Source organism: Aedes albopictus, chromosome 3, assembly GCF_035046485.1.
Source record: "Aedes albopictus strain Foshan chromosome 3, AalbF5, whole genome shotgun sequence".
NCBI classification, from domain to species: Eukaryota; Metazoa; Arthropoda; class Insecta; order Diptera; family Culicidae; genus Aedes; species Aedes albopictus.
In genome coordinates, this window is record NC_085138.1 from 354,558,624 (window position 1) to 354,573,755 (window position 15,132).

Below are 15,132 nucleotides of genomic sequence, written 5' to 3' on the forward strand. Positions count from 1 at the left end.
AGCCTATGGACTTATTCACCGATGAACCGAATTCATCGCGGTCCGAGAATTTTGACACTAAAGCGGGGCTGTTTCCAATCAGATTTGAACCATTTCCAATCAGAATTTACCGATTCTGATTGGGAATGGCCCCGCTCTAGTGTCAAAATTCTCGGACCGCGATGAATTCGGTTTATCGGTGGATAAGTCCATAGACTAGTGCACCGATAAACTGAATTATCGCGGTCCGAGAATTTTGACGCTAGAACGGGGCCGCTTTCAATCAGAAGTGAGCGATTTCCGATCAGAATTGAACAATTCTGATTGGAAATGGCCCCGCTCTAGTGTCAAAATTCTCGGACCGAGTGAATTCATCGTCGATAAGTCCATTCAGCGGCAGCGATAAAGCCGAACATGGTGTCAGATTTATTTGTGATCGGGATACATATGAAGCGAGTTATGAGCTGGAAGCCGATCAACGAGTTAAGATTATCATCGGTGACACCAACGCTCGCGCAGGTCGGAAAGAGGACTTTTTCCGTCATATCATCGCACATTGGGCAAAATCAAGCCCCAAGGTGGAAAAAAATAATAACCTTCTTAATACAAGACCCTATGTGACCATCGATGGCTTATTCGAAAGCAAATTTTCTCAAGAATTGGTTGGTGGATGATTCATGTACGGGCAACTACTCTGAAGCGAGTTATAGAGCCCGTTTTACCCCAGTTCCCCCTAAAATTTGAGAATTTCTGTTATTTTACGGCATTTGTTGTGATTTTAATGATTATTTCGCTGGGATACCATCGCCCCAATTCCGTTGAGTGACGTTACACACAAAAAGTCATTAAAATGTTGGAATTTTAGGGTATTGTGGGGGTCAAATAGGCAATGGTATATTTTCATGGTAAATATTCACTGTTTATTTTTATTAATGATTTTTTACGTGACAGTAACTAAATAAATAACCGAATGCACATGGATTATTTCTAAAGAACCATTATTGGTAAGTTTGATCTCAATGTATTGGTAACATTTGAGTTTCCACGCATACAAATACGAGTAAGTCTCATCCAAATACCACCGATTCCGAGCATTTCCAAACGATGGGCCATTGCTTATATACTCCAAAAATATCCTAAATGTTGTTTGCGCATAGCCTCATAGACGGGAGGTGGCGGCAGCCTATAGTTTTAGAGCTTCGTTTACCCAAAATCAGAGTTTCCGATTGCTCATGTGTACATAAATGTGACAGCGAGCCTCACACCAAATTGTCTCCTAGCTCTTCAAAATCGCAGTGTGCTGCGCTGCTAGGAGGCTCACGAAAATCTGGTGGGTGCGAGCTTGGCGCATAGCTCCCGGGGAGCTCGTCTCATGCGCAGCGTGAGCTGTTGGTATCTAAGGTGAAAAACACCTTCTTGGTAACGAAGAACCTCAACAACTTTTTTCCGTACACAACTCAAGTGTCTGATTGGTCTATGCGATACGACTAGAGACTCTCAATGCGAAGGTTAAGGTTTCAATTCTCGTTCGTTTAGGAAGTTTTTGTCGTGAAATTTTCTAATTTAATCAGCGCATGAGACGCAGCTCATGAGACACATCTTGAGAAAAATGAGGCACACAACTTTCAGTCTCAAAATGTACAGTGCTCCTGGGAGCTCGCTTGCAATGTGGCTCCCGTACATGGGACTACAGCACGTGTACATCAACTCTGCCCAAAATCCCCTATAAACTTATTTTGTTATTGTTTTACTTTTAAACGTCAACTTGAAATTTTTATACATGATATGAGTTAATATTGATGAAGAGCCAACCAGTAATATTTCTGCATCCTATGAAATTTGGAAATTAGAGTACAATGAGTTTAAATGAAAAAAAAAAACTTGTTTGAAAGATAATATCCATACGAGTTCATTAATGACTTATTAATTACTATTAAGGTCCCATTAGAGGTGACAAATATTTGGCCAAACAAGAACAACAAATGACCATTTGACGTAGACTCACGGCTACGAATTGTAGCCCATCAGGTATTATGACGGTTTTTGAGCGTGTATTACAACTTTAGCTGCTAACTTGGGTTGCATTGCAAATTTTTGCGAAATGAACGAGTACAAAAAAATATTTGCATATTTTACTGAAGTTTTTACTAGGAATTGTTAAAAAGCTTATGCTATACCACTTTACCCGGCCAACTAGTGAAAGATTTTCGATGTCGATCGATACCGATTTGTTTTGAAACGATGGCGATCACTATCCATAGATTAAAAAAATGAGGAAAATCAGAATCTGGTTGATGGGGTATTGTGGTACCGTCGTTCGGGGTGACATTGGGCCTAGAGGGTAACATTGGTCCATCGATCCCACGGATTCAATATAAGTCAGACAATCCGACGGTAGATGCAAAGTATCTTAGAATTATGTATTCTAGTAGTCCCGCACACAATATGTATTCCTGTCGTATTCTAAACGTGCGAAATAGTGGCCCAATGTCACCCCACTTTGGCCCAATGACACCCCGCACGACGGTATGCTTCTTTAGGTCAGAGAATCACTATAAACAAAGTTCCGTTGGATTAAAATTTTCAACTAACTTCATTAATACTCAAATAATTATTGGTCATAGATTCCCACGGCTTTAGTGAATATGTGGTCAACATGTGAAGAAACCAAAAATCGTCGACTAGTGTTATCATTATAATGCTTTGGAGAAAAAAAAACATAGCAATTTTGTTCCGCCACGTGCTAGCAAGAAGCATGAACATATGTATGCGAAGAGAAATTCTTATCAATTTTCTCTCGGAACATTCGATCAGTAGTTTCCCCTTCACATGTTGAGAAGTCCGCCGAGAGCCAGTCTCACATCACACTTCATTTCAACCAGAACGGATACAAGTTGAGCTCCGGAAGCTGGACACTTAGATCTTATTCATCATGTGGCTTATATTGTGGCTATCTTTGGCGGCAGGATTATTCGGATTTGGTTTAGCGGACAGCAAGTACAACGTCACCTATGCAGGTAACTTTAAAATTCACTGTTTTCATCAGCTGAACGTTAAAGAATCAATTTAAAATGTAGATTTGGACAAGTGCAAACAGTACAACGCAGTAAGTGGTTACAACTACCACGCCTATTTCAAACTGGCGGATTTAGACAATCACAACCCGGATAATGAAACAGTCGTCAATCTTCGGTTGTTCGTGGTGACCGCCAAGGATGCCCACGTGCTCCTTTCGGATTCGGACTCGAACAGTCCCGAATCACAGGTCTACGAGATAGGTTCGTATCGAAATTTACCGCATATCCTGTAAGAAACGGCCAAGCCTCGTCATCTCGTTACATATTTCTCCCACGCAGTTATCGGCGCGGGAGCAAACACATTCAGCGAGATAAGAAAACAGCGCAAGAAAAACCCGCTCAAGACGAAAAGCACGAAGGGAGTGCTGTCTGCGATCGATCCGCTACCGTTGAGAATACGAATAACGAAGCAAGGCTTGATCGAGGTCGGCATCGAAGGGCAGGAGCTACCGCTGATGTCTGCGTCCGATAAGAGCATCATTGAGGTTAAGTATCTGAGTTTCAGTTCTTGGGGATCTACGATGGCGAAGTGGTTCTACGACTGTCCCTCGGATGATGAAACAAGTGAGTATATGTAGTTCTGAGTGTGTAAACTGAGATAAGATGATCAATTTGTTCCCGTAACGATTAGCCACGGAATTGGAATTATTCGAACCATCGAAGGATCTGAGTCCCAGGGAAAAGCTTATCTACGACTTACAGTTGAATACAAGCTTTACCGCACCCGAACTGCACACGCCGGTAGAAATCAAACAGCTGGTATTCACTCGTGTTGCGTACGATTCCTGGAAGAATACGCTGGAAACGAGGTTCTTTCTCCGGGCGTCCTGGTTCGACAACCGAACTACCTGGATTCCGGAGGATCATGGCAACATCACCAGGCTGGTCGGGTTTCAGTATCTTACCTGGACGCCGAGTGTGTTCGTTAGAGAGTAAGTTCCGATTTTTAAGTCGATTCTAGATGTTTCAAATGTTGCTTTTAACAGCGATGCCGAATCAAAGCTGAACGAACTGTACGGACTGGACTACGTATCGTTTACCTACGACGGGCGCTTCCAATGGGTGTCGAAAGAAATCTCGACGGAAACGTATTGCGCGCTACGCGAATCGCCCGATTGGCCAAACGAGGCCAACGAGTGTGATCTAGCGTTGGCTACGGAACATGCTTCAACACCGCTGAGGATTATGTCCGATGCTGTGGTAAGTGACTACAAGTCTCGAAGTCTTAAAGAAATGATTAAACTGATTATTTTGTAGAGCTTCCATCCGAACATCATCCAATCGGACTGGAATGTTGAAAAGATCACCAAGCATGAGCTCGAGAATACGCATGAAATATTTCTGCTGAAGGATGGAAGCCCCCGACAGGAGCAGATTCTTAGACTACATCTACGACGGACCAACGAATTTTACGATACCATTCTCTATGCGCCTTACTTTGGTAAGAGTCTCATTTAAATATGTTTCACCTATCCAAAAAATATTCATTTTCTTATCAATTTTGTAGTGTCCAGCGTGATGATACTGGTGGCCTTCTGGCTAGATGGGATGCTTAGAGTTTTTGTGAACACAATTGGAACACTGATGCTGATCGCTACGTTCCTGCAGATGTCTGTGTTTGTACCGGCGACGATGAATCCCAAAATTTGTAAGTAGAGGCAATCTAATTGAAAACGATGATTTCTCACATTTGGAAAGATTATTTTTAATTTAAAGTGCACATAATTTAAGCGAATCAATACATTACATCCTATAATTATGTGATGTCAAACTATATCAGTTATCATGCGCCTCCTTCTGGCATCCATTGCTGCGCTGAAGGAGTTCGATGGAGCCGCTAGGTATTTCATTACTAGTTCTAGAGGAAAACATCGACGACCGTTTTATTCATTTCATTTATTTAGTATTACATCAAATTCAACAGTTTAGTATTACACCTTACACGGTTCGTGGCTGACGTTCTCCATCCTCGGTCACGCCGGATGCTCGCCAAGTCGCGCTCTATCTGGTCCGCCCATCGTGCTATCTGCGCTCCACGCCTTCTTGTGCCAACAGGATCAGTCGCGAACACCAACTTTGCAGGGTTGTTGTTCGGCATTATTGCAACATGTCCTGCCCACCGTATCCTTCCGGCTTTGGCCACCTTCTGGATGCTGCGTTCGCCATAAAGTGCAGCGAGCTCGTGGTTCATCCTTCTCCGCTACACGCCGTTCTCCTGCACACCGCCGAAGATCGTCCTTAGCACGCGTCGCTCGAAAACTCCGAGTGCTTGTAGGTCCTCCTCGAGCATCGTCCATGTCTCGTGTGTGTAGAGAACCACCGGTCTTATCAGCGTCTTGTACAAGGTACCTTTGGTGCGTGGGTGTATCTTTTTCGACCGCAGTTTCTTCTAGAGCCCGTAGTAGGCCCGACTTCGGCTGATGATGCGCCTCCGGATTTCACGACTTACGTTGTTGTTAGTAAGAATCCGAGGTAGACGAATTCCTCCACCACCTCGAAATTATCCCGTCTATCGTAACATTACTACCCAGACGGAACCGGTCGTGTTCCGTTCCGCCTATCAGCATGTACTTTGATTTTGAGGCATTTACCACCAGTCCGACCTTTGCTGCTTCGCGTTTCAGACGGGTGTACAGCTCTGTCAACGTTCCAAATGTTCTGGCGATAATGTCCATGTCGTCCGAAAAGCACACAAATTGACCGGATTTTGTGAAAATCGTTTCCCGGCTGTTGAGCCCGGCTCATCGAATCACACCTTCCAGAGCGATGTTGAAGAGTAGGCATGAGCGAGTCCGTCACCTTGTCGCAGTCCCCGGCGAGATACGAATGAACTGGATAGTTCACCCGAAACTCTTACGCAGTTTTGCACACCGTCCATCGTTGCTTTGATCAGTCTAGTCAGCTTCCCAGGAAAGCCGTTTTCGTCCATGATTCTCCATAGCTCTGCGCGGTCGATACTATCGTATGCCGCTTTGAAGTCGATGAACAGGTGGTGCGTTGGGACCTGGTATTCACGGCATTTCTGGAGGATTTGCCGTACGCTAAAGATCTGCTCCGTTTTCGACCGGCCGTCGATGAAGCCGGCTTGATAACTTCCCACGAACTCATTTGTTTTAGGTGACAGACGACGGAAGATGATCTGGGATAGCACTTTGTAGGCAGCATTCAAAATAGTGATCGCCCTGAAGTTCTCACATTCCAAATGGTCGCCTTTCTTGTGAATGGGGCAGATTATCCCTTCCTTCCACTCCTCCGGTAGCTGTTCGGTTTCCCAGATCCTGACTATCAGCCGATGCAGACAGGTGGCCAACTTTTCTGGGCCCATCTTGATGAGTTCAGCTGCGATACCATCCTTACCAGCTGCTTTGTTGGTTTTGAGCTGGTGAATGGCATCCTTAACTTCCCTCAGCGTGGGAGTTGGTTCATTTCCGTCCTCCGCTGCACTGGCGTCGTCGTTCCTTCCGTTGCCGTGGGTTCCCGTGCCTACGTTCTCCACGCCGTTCAGGTGCTGATCGAAGTGCTGCTTCCACCTTTCGATCACCTCACGTCCGTCCGTCAAGAGGCCTCCGTCTTTATCCCTGCATATTTCGGCTCGCGGCACGAAGCCGTTGCGGGATGCGTTGAGCTTCTGATAGAACTTCCGTGTTTCTTGGGAACGGCACATCAATTTCATTTCTTCACACTCCGCTTCTTCCAGGCGGCGCTTTTTCTCCCGAAAGAGGCGGGTCTGCTGTTTCCGCTTCTGTTTATAACGTTCCACGTTCTGTCGAGTCCCTTGCTGCAGCATTACCGCCCTCGCTGCGTTCTTCTCCTCCAAAACCGTTCTGCACTCTTCGTCGAACCATTCGTTCCGTCGATTCCGTTCCACGTACCCGATGGTGCTCTCGGCTGCGTCGTTGATGGCTGCTTTCACTGTACTCCAGCAGTCCTCTAGAGGGGCCTCATCGAGCTCGCCCTCGTCTGGCAACGTGGCTTCGAGATTCTGCGCGTATGCTGAGGCGACATCCGGTTGCTTCAGTCGCTCTAGGTTGTACCGTGGCGGTCGCCGGTACCGTACATTGTTGAAGACGGAGAGTTTTGGGCGCAGTTTGACCATCACCAGATAGTGGTCGGAGTCGATGTTGGCGCCACGATAGCACAGTGTTTTATTTTGCCGATTTCGTGCGCTTTTTAAATAACGTTTTTGCTGAACATCGAAAAACGCTAGCTTTTGAAATAACAAAGTTATTTACAAATTACTGATTTTTATAGGGTAACTTTGAACTCGTGTTACTTTTTTCGGCGCAAAATGGCGCAGAGAACAGTTTCAAATAATGAAACAACTATATTTCTACTATATAAAAATGGCTTAAACTTTTGTATACAAGTGTATTCTTTATGTGTTATGGTAAATAAACAAACAATTATCAAATATTGAAATTATTTAATAACTTCTTAATTTAACGAGATAGATTGTCGCAATGTTCAGCAAAATAGTGTATTTTTATATGCTCAACAACTTTGCAGAAAATGCAAATAATGTAAAATTTATAGATTAAAAGTTAAAATAGAAATCAATTTCAGAGTGATTTTTAAATATGTTTTTTTTTATAATTCGCTAAAATAATTTTTTCATGTTCTAGAAAGTTGTTGAGCATATAAAAATACACAATTTTGCTGAACATTGCGACCTTATATCTCGTTAAATGAAGAAATTTTTATATAATTTCAATATCTGATAATTATTTGTTTATTTACCATAACACATAAAGAATACACTTGTATACAAAAGTTTAAGCCATTTTGATATAGTAGAAATATAGTGGTTTCATTATTCGAAACTGTTCTCTGCGCCATTTTGCGCCGAAAAAAGTAACACGAGTTCAAAGTTACCCTATAAAAATCAGTAATTTGTAAATAACTTTGTTATTTCAAAAGCTAGCGTTTTTCGATGTTCAGCAAAAACATGTATTTTTACATTCCAAACAATTTTGTAGAAGACGAAAAAAATCTAAAAAATCGCGTTAAAAAGTTATGATGAAATATATGATTTCTAGGGGTCATGCACATACAACGCTATATATCTCGTAAAGTATGAGATTCAGCATTATGACGTCTTTGACAAAGTTGTTCAAAATTGCATTTTGCACAACTTTGCCGAAGACATGAAACGTCTATCTGCATTTTTTGAAAAAATATTTTTTTCATCTCACTTATAGGTGGATTGATCATTCAACTCTTTATGTCAAAAGATGCGCCTTGTCTAATGTACAAACTTCTCCGAAGAAACTATATCGCTAAAATCATCGGTTGAAACGTTATTAAAAAAGCGCATGAAATCGGCAAAATAAAACACTGTGGATAGGTCCTGACGTCGATAATGTCGGAGAAGTGCCGTCCGTCAATCAGAACGTGGTCGATTTGAGATTCCGTCTGCTGTGGTGATCTCCAGGTGTAACGATAAGGGAGGCTGTGTTGGAAAAAGGTGCCACGTATGGCCATATTTTTGGAGGCGGCGAAATCGATGAGTCGTAGGCCGTTTTCGTTCGTTTGCTGGTAGGCGCTAAACTTACCAATCGTCGGTCTGAATTCCTCCTCCTGGCCTACCTGAGCGTTCAAATCTCCTATGATGATCTTGACGTCGTGGCTTGGGCAGCGGTCGTACTCGCGTTCGAGCTGCGCGTAAAATGCGTCCTTGTCATCATCAGTACTTCCGGAGTGTGGGCTGTGCACGTTTATTATGCTAAAGTTGAAGAATCGGCCCTTGATCCTCAACCTGCACATTCTTTCGTCGATCGGCCACCAACCGATCACGCGCCTCTGCATATCACGATGAAAGCTGTTCCCAGCTCGCGTGTGTTGCCGCAGCTCTGGTAGATGGTATGATTACCTCTAAATGTTCACACCATGGATCCTGTCCAACACACCTCCTGCAGCGCCACGATGCCGAACCCGCGGTCCTTCAGTAGATCGGCGAGTATGCGGGTGCTCCCAATGAAGTTGAGAGATCGGCAGTTCCACGTACCGAGTTTCCAATCGCAAGTCCTTTTTGTTCGCTGGGTGCACAGTTTAGCTTAGAGTCCTTCCCTGGCACTTGGACGCAGATCAGCCACCCCTAACATGGGGATCAGACGCTGTTGTGAGCCGCTCCTCCTGGAGAACAGACGCTCAGGTTTGCCGAAGCAAACCCCGCCTTACCTGTCAGCCTACGACCAAAGTTCCCACCGGGGTTGGTTATCCGATCTTCCCTAAGGTTGCTCATAGTTTCCGGCCGGTACCGCGTGGAGGTAGGGATAGGAGTTGCTGAGCAGAGGCTAGTGGATCACAATGGGATCTGAATTGCGCAGCATACCCAGCCTTTACCGTGCCGAGAATTGTAATATATTCCTGATATTTTCCGTAGATGCCTTGGCGTGTATTCAGCTGATTAAATTCCAAAGTTTGTAGTAAATTCCATAAAAAGGCCATTGTAACGCTTCGGCAGATTACTGACAAGATGTGTGATAAATTAAATTATTTCCAATACTGTCATGGTAAAATCAGAGCTAGCTAGTCAAAGTTTCCTCGATTTCAGCACCCCTTTACTGATACATTCCCATGGCAAAGTTCCTAGAGGAATCTCTGAATGAGCCACTTGAGCAATTCCTGAAGGAACGGCTGGAACTTCTGAAGAAATTTCAGAGGGAGTTAAAACAAAATCTGAAGAAATTTCTAAATGAATTCCTAAAAGAATTTCTGAAAAAAAAACAGGAATATTTTAAGAATCCATAGATGGATTATCTGAAGAAATTCCAGGGGGAATACCTGAAGAAACACCTGAACACCCCTGAAGATATTTTTGAAAAAAAAAATCCTGAAGAAATCCCCTAATACAAATTTTAACTATTTTTGCAATAAATTTCTCCATAGAATCTATAGAAAAAACCCTAGAGATGCCTTTGGAAAAAATCCTGAAGGAATTTCTGAGAAAATACATAGAGGAATACACGACGGAATGTCTGATGACATCTCAGTGTGAATTTCTGCAGGAATGTTTGCAAGAAGGTCTTCCAGCCTTTCCGTAAAAATCCTTATAATAATCTCTGATAGAATCTGTAGAACAATTTCTGAAGGAACCATTGGAGGATTTGCTAAGACTTTCTCAAGAAATCCTTGGAGCAATTTCTGGGAAAGAAATGTCTTGAAGGAATATCCAAAGGAATGTGAAGAAATCTTGGGAATTCCCTTAATAATCTCTTATTAGCTTTCTTAAGCAATGCTTGGAGAAAATTCTTTAAAAAGCTTTTGAGATAATTTTGAAGGAGTTCTGAATGTCTGATTCTTAATGTATACGTGAATCATTTTTAAAGAAAAATCCATGGAGTATTTTTGAGAAAGTTCATGGAAGGTTTTCAAGATAAATGCTTTGAACAGCTTTGAACTATTTCTAGAGGAATTTCTTTGAAAAAAAAAATCTTAAGAAACTCGTAGATGAATTTCTGGAAAAATATATTTTGTAATTTTTTGAAAGGAGTTCTTGAAATATTGAGAGGCATCCATGCAACATTTTTGAAAGCTGTACGTTAGGGTGGCTCAAGCTTGTATGGCAAAACCACATGTCAAAAAGTTCGATGGGCCCCCTTCTCATTTCGTTTTCAGCTAAATCCGTTAACATTAGGGCGGTGCTAAACTTGTTTGAAGTTTGTATGGGAGTTTATATGGGAAAACATCGTTTTTTGCAGTTTTCTTCTGAGGGGTTCCTCCAATTTCCCTTAAAACTCGTAATCAATCCTATAGAAATATGGCCTGGGATATGCCGAAAACCTTTGTCGAAGACCACTACGTGATCAGACACTTGCGAAAAAAGCTATAGCCTAGACAATACGGGCCCATTCAATGAGATTTTATTGCTATTGTTATTCCTTTACATGTTAAATGTTAAGCACCACCAGATGGTCTGCGTGTAATATCTTTTCCTACAAGCTTCGGATGACTTTGCGGTCTTCGACAAAGTTTTTCAGCACATGTGAGACTATAGTTCAATACAATCGGTTATGTGTTTTAAGTAAAAATAGTGCCCCTCATGAGAAAAATGCTAAAAACGATGTTTTCCCATATAAACTCCCATACAAAATTCAAATGAGTTTAGCACCGCCCAAATGTTAACGGATTTAGCTGAAAATTTGACCAGAGCATCGTGGCGTCATATAGAACGAAATGAGAAGGGGGGCCATCGAACTTTTTGACATATGGTATTTTGAGCCACGCTAGTACGTGCAAGACTTTCTTGAGAAGTTCTTGGAAAAATTTCTTAAGAATATATTAAAGATCTGAAGTCTAATAACTAGAAGATTTAGTGAAAGAATTTTAGACTGATTTTTTTTAAGGATTTCCTGGACGATTTTTTAGATTAAACGAGAAGTTTATAAAGGAGTCCCAGAAAGAATTTCTTTAACAATTTGTGGGAGATTTTTCCAGGAACTCGTGTTTTTTTATGTAAAGTTTCCATGAAAGAATTATTGAAAAACATATGCAAGTTTTATTTTAATGTAATCCTTGGAGAAATTTGTGAAAAAAATATTAGTCGAATTTATAATAAAAGACATGGGAGATTTTTTGAAAGAATCAATCGAAAAAAATTGTGCAGGAATCCCTAGGGGAGTTTCTATAGCAATCCCTGAATAAAATTCTCGAATGAGTTTTCAAGAGTCCCAGAAGAAATTTCTACAGCAAACTCTGGAGGAATTTTTACTATAAGTCCTTGGAAGATCTTTTGAGATAATTCTTAAAGGAATTTCCGAAGGATTTACCAATTTTTTTTTGGAAAAGTCCCAAAAAAATAGGGTAAATCTCTGAAGGATTTTCTTAAGAAATTTCTGGAGCAATTTCTGTAGAATCTCATACACAACTTTTTTACACAACTCTTTTGAAAACTTCTGAAGAAATCCCTAGTGAAATTTCTGGAGAAATTAGAAGTTGCTGTGGGTATTTTTGGCCATCCAGTTTGAACAATATTTAAATAGTTTGATATTTATCATGTCATCCAACAAAATTGTATTGTACTGAACCATCTCCAGGTGTGGAAAAGGTATCTTATAAATCTGTCTAAGCAGAATTGCAGCATGCTGGTCAAAGCAGTGGCTGGTGAATATTCATCAGGCTGATTTATTTGTATGTGATAGCTGTGAATCCGATTATCATTTGATATGTTATTGTTCAGTTTTTACACAGTACTCGGTTAACACATATGTGAAAATGTTTTCCGAAACATGAATTTTCATGTAGGATGTTGTGTTGTTCTTGGTTGTTCTTGGCCCTCTATGGTGAAAAGCTATACCCAAGTAACCATGCTGTTGGAGCTGTAAGTATTGCATATATAAAGCGCATATATTGGCACGCACTGCCCTATATTACCAATTGAAGTCTCCAGTTAGCCTAGTGGTTAAGGCTATGGATCGCCAATTCGGAGACGGCGGGTTCGATTCCCGTTCCGGTCGGGAAAATTTTCTTGACTCCTTGGGCATAGTGTATCATTGTACTTGCCTCACAATATACAAATTCATGCAATGGCAGGCAAAGAAAGCCCTTCAATTAATAACTGTGGAAGTGCTCAAAGAACACTAAGTTGAAGCGAGGCAGGCCAAGTCCCAGTGTGGACGTAGAGCCATAAAGAAGAAGAAGAAGACCCAATAAAGTTGAATTAAAGTGACAAGTGGTGCCACTATTGCTGACTAACGATTATACTGGTATAATCGTAATTCAACAATAGTGGCGCCACTTCCCACTTTAATTCAGCTTTAATGGTTTATATAGAGTAATGTATGTTAATATGTGCGTTATTTATGCAATACGTACAGCTTCAACAGCGTGGTTACTTGGGTAGGTTCTGTTTACATTTTATGCGTTATTATAGTGCTCTTTGCAGGGTGTTACTTGAACTCATTGTGGTACGCCTGTCCTTACCCCAATCCCGTCCCTCTTTCATTTTCTACTATCTCGGGTAATTTATGAATAGGCTCATGTTCAAGTCGGTGGCACAAATTCCCCAAGTGGAGGAGAACGTGCCTCTGGAGCCGACCTACTGATACCTGATACCAAACTTTGTAAGGATGGACTTGTAAGATTTTCAGAAGAATATTCCTAATTTCAATAATTTGCATTATTTTAAAATTAGCATTCAAGTACTTATCGTTGTTTTCATTACTTTTTCAGTCGTCTTCTTCCACTACAGCCTGAGCTTCTCATTCGTCTGCGTATTCCTGTTCATCGTTGATAAGTGTTTGCAATCCTACGGTGGAAAAATGGCACCCGATTCATGGCTGAACCGCCTGGTTAGTTATCCGTACTTGCGGATCGCTTTCCGATTAGATGGCGGAGCGGTAAGTTGGAACATGATTTGTTTGAAACATAACTAAATGAATGTATGCAAATTTTCTTCGAATTTACAGAATTACGATAGCTTACACCGGAAAAATATCGAAAAGCGTGACCTGGTCAAAATTTTGGATAGAGTGGCCTTTTTGGCCATGGCCGTTGTACTCGTGGTATCAGTCTTCAAAAAGATGTAAAAACGGAATTAAACAGGTTTGAATGTGAATTAGATAATTTCTCATTTAAGAAATACACTATTACCACTAGTAATACAACACGTTTTATTAACTAATTTATATATGTCACAACCTTTGACGGTAGGTATTCAGGGTACCCTCACGTTCTCTCTTCCTAAACTCTTCGTACAGCTTCAGAATGAATCGATCCAACGCCAACTGCTGCTTGGCTCGCCTTTCCATCATAACGGCCATATGTTCCTCAATTTCATCTTCGATAGCTTCTTCGGGAACTTCCAGTATGAAGAAATCCTTTCGCACCACATTGTTGTTTATGGGTTCTAAAACATACTAATTTGGTCAAATTTTGAGGGCTTACTTGATCACTGTCACAAATCAATCACCTGAGTAATACTCTCGGACATCTCTCCGAACAAAGCTTCCGTTCTGGGGGTATAGATGACCCAACTGGGCGAATACCAAGCACAACACAAACTGCACCCAAACGCCAGCCATCTCTTCTCGCTTTCTAATCAAACACTTGCGTTTTCGAAAACAGTAGACTCCAAAATGTGATGCACCAAGTCTCACGACCCAACTTGAACTGCGACCCTTCGTATAGTCAAAGTGGATCTTTATTCCGAATGGACCACCTTTTCATTCAGTCAACTGGTTTCGAGTTTTGAATATTTGAAATGCCTCCAAGATAGAGACAGTCAAACAAAAAGGAAAAATACCAAGTTTGAAAAACGAAGGAGTGAGGTTTAACGAAAAAGACGGCGATTAGGCTGTGAAGCAAGTCATAACTCACACGTGCAAACGAGGTGAGATGCGCCCGAACGCCAAGTACGTGATGAATAAATAATAATGAATTATCAAACTGTGAGCATAGTGAGATTATGTGATCTTAGAATTTGATATTACTACACATATTAATTCACATCTCCATTTGGATAAAATACACTAACGTAAGTATTTTTTATGAAATTTCCCATTCACCTTATCGATGTAATTAGATAGAAAACTCTCGTGCGTTTTTCCCACTGTGCATCATCATTCATCGACCGAGATGGGGTAACCAATATGAAGGACTATCATCCGATCAGGTCCCTCACTGGGTCATATTTGCATCTTCTTTTTGATTGCGCCGCCTTAGGACAGATGCTTAGATAATCTGCTTCGGCGATCCCATACGAAAGAGCCCGATCTTCGAACGAATAAACACCGTTTGTGAAACACTCGATCATTCTCGTCAAATTGCTCAGTAGCCGCACGTGCCACTAACACTGCATCGTGACTATCGTAGACGGTCGGAACTTTCAATCAAGATGACACAAAATTACATTGATTTGTGATGCGAAAAAGCTAGGGTATACCTATGAAGAGCCCCATGTTGTTAGTCCGATAATGAGCTGTTAAACTTTTCCTCTGCCGGTGATTGTTGTGTCGTACCGGTTCATGTAGGTGACTGGGGCTATCGATAGCAGACATACCCCGAGCAGAGGAGAATAGCAAATTGATAACAACAGAATCACATAGCCTGTTTTTATATCATAATTTGTTATTGTTAA

At 41.6% G+C, this 15,132-nt stretch overlaps 2 protein-coding genes across 2 annotated transcripts; one reads left to right on the plus strand and one right to left on the minus strand.

The window, feature by feature from the left end:
- The first annotated feature begins 2,844 nt into the window (after window positions 1-2,844).
- LOC109408794 (neuronal acetylcholine receptor subunit alpha-9) lies at window positions 2,845-13,607 on the plus strand. Its single transcript, XM_029874893.2, has 9 exons — window positions 2,845-2,996; window positions 3,057-3,257; window positions 3,336-3,620; window positions 3,688-3,988; window positions 4,043-4,256; window positions 4,314-4,497; window positions 4,564-4,704; window positions 13,227-13,393; window positions 13,463-13,607. The coding sequence occupies exons 1-9, from the start codon at window positions 2,912-2,914 to the stop codon at window positions 13,580-13,582; spliced, it is 1,698 nt and encodes a 565-aa protein (XP_029730753.2). The 5' UTR covers window positions 2,845-2,911; the 3' UTR covers window positions 13,583-13,607.
- Window positions 13,608-13,649: 42 nt separating this feature from the next.
- LOC115267740 (uncharacterized) lies at window positions 13,650-15,048 on the minus strand. Its single transcript, XM_029874947.2, has 2 exons — window positions 13,966-15,048; window positions 13,650-13,902 (listed from the first exon to the last, which is right to left on the minus strand). The coding sequence occupies exons 1-2, from the start codon at window positions 14,075-14,077 to the stop codon at window positions 13,688-13,690; spliced, it is 327 nt and encodes a 108-aa protein (XP_029730807.2). The 5' UTR covers window positions 14,078-15,048; the 3' UTR covers window positions 13,650-13,687.
- Window positions 15,049-15,132: the final 84 nt, after the last annotated feature.